Source organism: Lupinus angustifolius, chromosome LG01 (assembly GCF_001865875.1).
Source record: "Lupinus angustifolius cultivar Tanjil chromosome LG01, LupAngTanjil_v1.0, whole genome shotgun sequence".
In the NCBI taxonomy this organism is placed as follows: Eukaryota; Viridiplantae; Streptophyta; class Magnoliopsida; order Fabales; family Fabaceae; genus Lupinus; species Lupinus angustifolius.
This window is the reverse complement of record NC_032009.1, coordinates 13,571,787-13,581,482: the sequence shown is the minus strand read 5'-3', so window position 1 is coordinate 13,581,482 and position 9,696 is coordinate 13,571,787. Positions and strand designations below refer to the sequence as shown.

Below are 9,696 nucleotides of genomic sequence, written 5' to 3'. Positions count from 1 at the left end.
TTTGGGCAATTCAAGTGAATTATAACACTCAGAAGGCAAATGGTCCCTCAACGAGCTTATATCTCACTGCATGTAAGAGAAAAAGAGATTGCAGAAAGATAAGACTAAAAGTGCTCATTTGACTATGACCTCTCAGAATAAGAAAAGAAAGAACAATAAGGATGTTGTGAAAAGGCTACTTGTGTTTTTCCTCATAGAATGTGAAATTGTTCTGCAATACACTATGTCAAGTAAACCTAATATGAAGGGTGTTGTTGAGCGATTAACCGAACTCTTAACGATATGGTGAGAAATATGATTAGTCATTTTTCCTTCCCAAAGTCTCTTTGGGGGAGAGCTTTGAAGACCACAATTTACATCATTAATAAGGTGCTAAGTAAAGCAGTTAGCAAAATCCCATATGAGTTTTGGAGTAATAAAAGACCAAGCTTAAAACACTTGCACATTTAGAATTTTCCAACTGAGGCGTGGCCTTATATGTCGCAAGAAAGGAAACTGAACTCAAGAGCAGTTAGCTATTATTTTGTTGGCTATGTTGAACGCTCTCGGGGCAATAAATTTTATGATCCCACTTCAAGACTTTTTGAGACGGGAAATGCAAGAGTTCTTGATGAAGTTGATTTTGAGAGGAAGAGAACATAAAAAATGTTGTCATTGAGGAAGAACCTATCACTAATGATGAACAAGTTCTTGTGTCTATTATCATTCAAGGAACAACTTCCGTAATAGAAGATAATGTTCAGAGTATTGTTCCAGACAATATTCTTGAACAAGACAATAATGAGTTCTTCCTGAAGTACCTATAGAACAAATTCAACAACCTCAAGAAGTAGAAGTGCAATTAAGGAGGTCCACTAGAGAGAGGAGAAGTGCAACTCTTGATGATTATATTATATTTCTTCAAGAACATGAGGATGACATTGAGTTAACAGAAGATGACCCATTGAACTTATGTCAAGCCATGAAAAGTTCTAACTCTCAAAATCGGATCGATGCCATGAAGGATGATATGAAGTCTATGCATGATCATGACATTTGGGATCTTATCGAATTACTGAAGGTGCGAAACATATTGGTTACAAATGGATATTTAAAACAAAGAGGGATTCGAAGGGTAATATTGACATATATAAAACTCGTCTAGTTGTTAAAGGCTTCATTCAGAAAGAAGGCATTGATTATATAGAAATCTTATCTCCAGTATCTTCAAAATATTCTTTTAGAATAATATTGGCACTAGTGTCTCATTTTGATTTAGAGCTACAATAGATGGATGTTAAGACTGTGTTTCTAAATGGTAACATTAAAGAAATGATCTATGTTGTGCAACCAGAAAGCTTTGTGTTAATTGAATCAAAGTCTATGGTATGCAAATTAAAGAAATCCATCTATGGCCTTAAACAAGCTTCTCGTCAATGGAATCACAAGTTTCATCCAGTTATTACCACGTATGGTTTTGATGCAAATAAAGTTGACGATTGTATGTATCGTAAGGTCAATGGTAGTAAATTTATATTCCTGGTATTATATGTCGATGATATACTGCTTGTTAGCAGTGATATGAGACTATTGTATGAGACCAAGATATTTGTAATGAAGAATTTCGAAATGAAAGATCTTGGGGAAGCTTCTTTTGTATTAGGTATTTAGATACTGAGAGATCGCTCTCAAGGTATCCTAAGGTTGTTACAAGAAAGCTATATAGATAAAATCCTGGATAGATTTGGCATGAAAGACAGTAAACCAAAGGATACCCCTATAGCTAAGGGAGACAAGTTTAGTCTCGAACAATGCCCCTTAAAAATGACCTTGAAAGATACGAGATGCAAGAGATTCCTTATGCATCTGTAGTAGGAAGTCTAATGTATGCTCAAGTTTTCACACGTTCTGGCATAGAGTTTGTCGTAGGAGTTTTAGGAAGATATTTGAGTAATCTTGGAATGCATCACTGTAAGGCAATCAAATGTGTTATGTGTTACTTAAAGAGAACAAAGGAGTACATGCTCACTTATCGGAGGTCTGAGAATTTAAAGATCGTTGGGTACTCTGACTCCGTTTTTTTGGGTGTCTAGACAAAAGACACTCCACCTCTAGATATATGTTTATCTTGGCTGAAGGTGATATCTCTTGGAAGTCTGCTAAACAGATGCTCATAGTTCCTTCAACCATGGTTGTGGAGTTCATGGCTTGTTTTCAAACATCAGACCATGACATATGGTTGCGGAATTCTGTCATTGACTTACGTGTGGTCGATGATATTGAAAGACCACCGAGAATTTATTGTGATAGTAAGTCTGCAGTTCTTTACTCCAACAATAATAGGAGTTCTACAAAATCAAATTTTATTGACATCGAGTTTCTAGTTATTAAAGAAAGTGTTCAAAACAGACAAATTTTCATAGAACATATACAGACAAAATTTATACTAGCTGATATATTGACTAGGGGTTTGGTACCTAAAGTCTTTCATGATCATATTGCTCATATGAATATTTCTCCTCAAGATACATTGTTCAATGAGAGTCTATATGTTTTATGATATACTTTGGACATCATATATAATTTTATGCATAATAAAGTTGATCATTTATTGTTCTATTTTGAACGTGTATATTGTAACTATTGTGTTGCAATTAAACACTTTGGATTGATCTCACTAAAGAATAAAGAAGGATCAGTTGGAAATAGACATATTTGATATTACATTGCATGAAACTTTCATGTCACTCATCGTGGTGATCATCATGGTTGAGTTACGTTTGAATGTGATTAAGGTCGTTGTGGTTCCATAGTTAATATATGAGATGAACCATATTGTATTAAGGAGAAGTCTAAATATAAATAGCATACATATGTGTGCCTAAATAATATGTGATATAATTATTTCAGGAAAATATGAAGCGGAGAGATTGTTAGAAATTCATAATTTCTAGTTAAGGTATGCATCATATATTTAATACAATTATATTGATTATTTATTTTGGTTACAAAATAAGTGATCTAATTTCTGGCAACCAATAAAACTTCTAAAATTGATAACGAATATGAACTTAATGAGTAGATACTCAAACAGTTGGCCTATATGGGATAATGAGAACCATGTAAGTTAACACATAACGAACGGTTATGGTCTCTAAGAAACCAAATCACAAGTAGTTTTCACCTCTCCCCATCAGAGAGAAAATGAATGTCCCAAAAGGAATTAAGGATTTGATTAAGAAAGACTATCATACCAAACCTCTCTCAAAAGTATAAAAGGAGTCAGAGAACATGAATTCAGAGATTCAAGTATGATTTTGTATCATTATTTTATATAATATGTGAGATTCAAGATCTTAGGATTTGTATTTCACCGATCATTAGGAAATATCTAACAAAGGTTTGAAACAAAGTTGAATTAAATGAGTGGGGTGGAAGGGACCGTGGTTGCATGAGCGGTGGTATTGTAACATGTTGAATTGGCCATGATTGATCAAGAGAGAAAGTTGGTTAAGCAAATTGGCTATGATACTGCATATAGAAGACATGCGGAATTAGTGTTTTATGGATTTCATAGATGTACGTATAGAGGTGAATACAACAATTGTATAACTAACTCAAACTACTCAAGTAAGCTTTATCCTATTAGTTTCCCAAAACTAGTTAGGATAAGATATAATTCTATGCTACACAAAATAGTTATGATTAATCCAAATTATGCCTGTGAGATAAGTTCTGCAATAGGATGGACATGTATCTGAAGGAACATATCATTTGTCTCATAATATGTGTTATTCCATATATCATGAGTTGTGATTTGTTAGAAAAAATGTATTTAAGTTAAAAGTTTAATTATTAAATATTTTTCTGATCAATCACAATTAATAGTATATGGAGTAATACATATTGTGAAACAAAGGATGTGCTCCGAATATCCAAACACATAACTTGAGATTAAAGAAAGACAATGGAACAAATTGCCTTCAGAAGGAATCAAACACATAACTTAGCTCTTTTTTTCCTGCCATTTTCTTTATGAAACTAGATTTTATCATGGCACGTGAGCATTAAGAACTCTTAATTTTAGATTCCCTTCAAAATGCTACTTTCCTGTGCAAGAACAACCAAGAGCAGCAGTTTTTGCTACTCTCCAAAATGCACAGAACATCCGCAATAACTATCCGACAAACTTAAATATAGTAACGGCTTTTATAAAAAATGGAATAGTAACTCATTCCACACATCAGGCACCCCGGGTAAGCACCAGTGTATGCAATCAGAGTAAGATGGAGGGTTCAACAATTGTTCCGGGCGAAGCGGCTCCCAAAATTTGCGAAAAATGGAAGGATGTCCATCCTTTCGATACTCTGACAGTTGAGTAATGTTGAGGACAGAAACTTTTGAATTTAAACTGCTTAGGATCTTCTCCACAGAGCGCATTGTAGGCAAATCGGAACCACTTCCCCAATAGCCCTCGATATCTATGGGGCCTTTCTCTCCATAACAGTTTCCTTCACTTCCTGGTTTCCATTCTCCGCTCCTGAATGAGAAAAGTTTTCGCCTCAGTAAGAAAATATAGTTTGATTCCCTAAAGTGTGGCAATCATGATATAAGATATCTTGTCTCATTTGAATGATTTGCAAGACATTTTAGCAGGAAAGTTTTGGAAACTTTATTGCATAACAAAATTATACACAATCAATAATAATTAAGTGGATAACTCTATTTCTATAAAGAATCTTTCTTTAGCCTTGTTAGGGCTCGCACAAGAAACACGCCTTAGCACGAATTTATAGCAGTACTTACCACCTTCCAACAGCGAGGAATCAAACAGAAGCCTTTCAAGCTAAGTGCTTCGGTTCTTATTTCTTCTTACCAGTTGAACCAAAACTGTTGTGGTAATATACGTTAACATAACAGAATGCATACCAATTGAGACAGATGAGATATTATAAAAAGAAAATAAAAACTTAAACCAGAAATTTGAAGAATTTTGATAGTGCCAATTCGACAGAAGTGCAAGTTGTCATTGGGGAATTAAAATTCCAGTCATAAAAGGCAGTGACATATAGAGTCAGCATTGGATTATGCGAAGACAAACCTATAGACAAATGAAAATCATTGATAAAAATATGTCACAAGTTCTAAGAACATGTGCTTGGCGTAATGGCAAAGTTGTTGCTTAGTGACCATGAGGTTATAGGTTTAAATACTGGAAACAGTCTCTCCGCTTGCAGAAGTAAGGTTGTGTACATTTGACCTTCTCCAAACTAAGCTAAGTGGGAGCCTCATGCACTGGGCCACAGTTTAAGTTCTAAGAATGCTCTACAAGCAAAGATTTAGACCAGGATACCAACAAATGTTTCCACCTATAAATAATATCTCAGTTGTGTACAGAATCAGCACAACCTCTGTATCTATACTCTATAGGTTCATGTCCATAAATGCATACTAGCAAAAGTATGTTAAGTCTAAATAACTAAATTGGGTACTCACCAGAGATGCGTTGGAGACATGGTTACGAAAAAGACACGCTTCTTAAGGGGATCGACTTTGGAAGATACCCAATCTGCCCAAGCACCCATGGCCAACTCCATCGCTTCTTGCCCATCTAATTCTTCACAAGCTCCATTTGCTTCAGAAGACCATCTGCATAAGTAGAAATTACAAGATACAATCAAGATAGAGTAGACAAATTTTCCATAAAAATCCACTTGTATATTGATAAACTGATACTAACAATAACTTAACTGGGCCTTGTCTCCACCACAAGTATGTGTTGAAAACAAGTATATCAGCATGTTCCCACTTTGATGCATGCTTGAGAACTGAATCAGGACGAATTATCCTTTCATCTAATCTATGATTTACTGGATCATCAGAGTTAGACTCAACAAGAAGTGGAGCCCAGAGGAATTCAACAGTTGCATTGTACTCCTGAAAATTGGCACAAAAATATAAGTGGGAAGGTAATGAGAACTTTGAGATAGTAGTACTCAAATACTATAGGCTATGTTGCACATATAGGTAAGAGTATCCAGTAAGATAAAGAAATATACAGGTACTGAAATATATTTTACTAAAATATTTATATTTATATATGTAAAGTTTATAAAATTAAGTTTATTGCTTGTGATTAACAACCTGCTTATGTGTGCTAGATATACGACCTGACCCTACCCACTCACCCAATTTAATTCGATCATGATTGGATTTGAATATGGTCGGGTTTCATTGAGTTTAGGTTTGAGTTCAAAAATTAGACCCGATCAATATTTAGACCCGAGTAAGGGATAAGTATGACTTGGTCCAACCCGACCCATGATTATCCGTTACTCATGTTTGTATGTGTATGTTCAAATATATACAAAGTAATGACATCTCTTTGACCCAATGTAGATAGTCCATTTTATTGTAACAACCAACCAATTAATATAATTTCATATTTTCTATTATGTTTGTTCAATTGTTTTTGCTAGTTATTTAGGACACTTTTATATAAATGATTTATTACCACAATGTATATATCATTTCATATATTGTCGATCTCTAATTTTTATCATATATACATACATGTAATTAACAAAATATCTACATGTCAAATTACATATTCATAATAATAAGTAATATTGAGAAGACTTTATCTAAAAAAGATATGCGTTATATTTAATCGGTTCTATGGTCGGGTTCGGGCATAAAAGCTAATCTGGTCGACATTCGTGGTCGAGTTAGGGTTCAAAAAATAACTTGATCATCTTAATTAGCATATAGGGAGGGACACTAGATGATTTGAAGGTTATCGTGGTGGATATGACATAGGAGAAGCAAATATGAAAGGTATAACTATTATAGACTTCTTCTCAACTTTTGATTTTACAATAGTCAATACGAGTTTTAAGAAACAGAAGGAGGATCTTAGCACATACAAAGTGGAGTTACACATTCTCAAATCGATTTCTTTCTTATAAGGAAATTAGATAGAAAATTTTACTTGGATTGCAAAGTCATACTTGGAGAGAACTTAACGATCCAACATATTGTTTTGGTTATGGACGTAAGAATGAAGAGTAAACTGGAGAGAAAAGGACAATATAGACTCCCAGGAATTAGATGGTCGAAATTAAAGGGAGAGGAACGTAGGAGCTTCAATCAAAGGGATTTTAAAAGAAGAATTTTGGGAGGCACAAGAAAGTGCTAATAATATGTGGGAGGAGATAGCCAAATGAATTAGGAAGATAGCAAAGGAGATATTAGATAAATCTAGAGGCTCTGGACCATACCGTAAAGAATCATACTGGTGGGACAAAAATATCCAAGACAAAGTTAAGGTGAAAAGGGAATATTATAAATCATGGTAATTGTGTAAAAATACCAAAAATTGGGAAAATACAATATGGCTAGGAAAGAGACCAAGAAAACGGTAAGTGAAGCTAAAGATAAAGCATATGATGGGTTATACAAATCTCTAGGTACCAAGGGGGGAGAAAGAAGTGTCTACAAACTTGCAAATGGTAAGGAAAGAAAAAAGACAAGAGACATGGACAAGTGAAATGCATTAAAGATGAAGATGGAAAAGTCGTGGTGAATGACAAAGATATTAAGGAAAGATAGAAGAACTATTTTCACAAGATTTTCAATGAGGGACCTGATTCCTTGTCTTCTGAATGAACATGAAAGTGGAGGATCAAAACTGTACTTTTAATCCTAGAATCTAGTTTGAGGTAAAAAAAACTTCAAAAATGATGGAGAATAACAAAGTGGTTGACTAGATAATATACCTAATGAGGCCTGAAAGATTGTAGGAAAGCAAGACATTAGACGGCTCTATTGGATACTTGTATCATACAAATGTCACCAATTTTGTATTTGTTCATCATAGATTATAGGCAACAGATAGCCATCAACCCAAATTCTTATAAACTCCAAATGTCTATAATGAAATACAATGGAAAAGTGGAAGAAGGCACCTATATTCAAAAACGTCATAGCAGTTTTCAGTATAGGGTTCTTACTTACCTCAGCTCTAAAGATAGTAAGAGGAGCATTTGGTGACATTGATCTCTTATCAGCAGGTATTACTGACTGTAACAAGCATACCATAGATATCCATTGCCCTCTATTTAGTGAATCTCCAACAAACATTAGCCTTTTATTTCTCAACTTCTCCCATATTTCTTTCACATTCCACCTGTTTTAGACAAGGAATCTGTGAATCCTAGCAAATAGAACCGACTTACTCACCAAAATAATAACTTTTCGGCAACCCAATTCAAATTATTTTTTGCAACTTCAATTTCAAAGTAACAGTGTTTTATATTATGGTTGTGGTTGCGATTGCGATCACAATTACAGTTATTGCGATTGCGGTTATAGCAGCCATTGCAATGCGGTCACGGCCATTGTGAGGTAAATTATTTTGTAATTTAAAAATCATTTTTGAATCTGATGTGGTTGCGTTGTGGCGGTCACTACAACCGCAATTTGAATCAATACAAAGGAATGATTGAACAAATGATATTCCTTGGAACTCAACAAAAGTCAATCTTGATCATGCATCAACTTTACAGAATATAGATAAACTTGAAACTTTGAATTGAGTCATTCAATCAAATTGTCCCACCAACAAAACCATAATCTGACTATCTTCACAAGAAAAGAAAAAACAAAGCTTAGAAGGAAAAGAACCTCTTCAAATTGCAGTTATGTGGTTGCCATCTCCAATGTTGATACCCCAAATCAGACCTTCCATGCTTGTGACAGGCCAATTGATCAGACATGTAAGGACAATTTGACTCATTGTACAGTGGATATGAAACATTATCAAAAACCCATTTGCCTGAGAAAACATCACACCTTTCTGAACTCACTCTCCAGTGACCGGAACGCTGCGAACCACGGCCATTCGAAGCAATTTTCCGGCCACTATACTCTACAGTTTTGTTACATCTACTGAATCTATCCAAAACATCTATAATCCAATAAAACCCACTTAAACCCATTTGCAGAAGTAAATGAGAAAGCAAAATTAAATGCACAAAGGCTTAAAATTCACAAGAAATCCCTAAAGTTTTGAACTTTCAGGTTCAGTGAAGCATAAACAATATTTGAACAAGCATACCTGGACCAGAAAGGTTGGGTTTTACATAGATGGGTGAAGCTTGTTGATGATTAAGAACATGATGTGGGTTTTCATGGAATTGTGTTATGCTGTGTTCACTGTGGAGAGTTGAGAAGGCTAAGAGTATCAGCAAGAAAAGCACAAGGAGAGTGAAAAGAGGGACTTTTTTTCTGCTCCACTTCAATTTCTGCATGGTGGTTCCTGGTGATTTTGATTTTACCCGGAAATTTGGAAAATTCATATATAGCATTGAATATTCAGTTTCAAAATTATGATATAGTAATGCCCCTTTCGCTTCTTTTTTGGTTGTATAATTGAACAAGACGTTTACTGTGTTTCGTCACTGGCTGTTCAATGCTTCTAATTTCTGCTAAATTCACTATTGAAGACCAACTATGTTATAATAGTGACATAAGAGTGATGAAGTACCTTAGCTTCAAATAAAATACCAATAACATGTACTTTTTCTTATAATGATAAATATTATTCTTATTTTTATTTGGGTTTTAAAATATTTATTTTTTCTAATAATATCTATTTTCTTCTCACTTTTCTTTTGTCAAGAACAATTAAAAGTAACTCTCATTTAAAATTAAAAA

At 34.3% G+C, this 9,696-nt stretch overlaps 1 protein-coding gene across 1 annotated transcript; it reads right to left on the bottom strand.

The window, feature by feature from the left end:
- LOC109349818 (protein trichome birefringence-like 35) lies at nt 3,981-9,397 on the bottom strand. The gene is made up of 6 exons (XM_019590815.1): nt 9,098-9,397; nt 8,665-8,947; nt 7,996-8,167; nt 5,720-5,916; nt 5,476-5,628; nt 3,981-4,519 (listed from the first exon to the last, which is right to left on the bottom strand). Exons 1-6 carry the CDS (start codon nt 9,345-9,347, stop codon nt 4,189-4,191), a joined length of 1,386 nt encoding a protein of 461 aa, XP_019446360.1. The 5' UTR covers nt 9,348-9,397; the 3' UTR covers nt 3,981-4,188.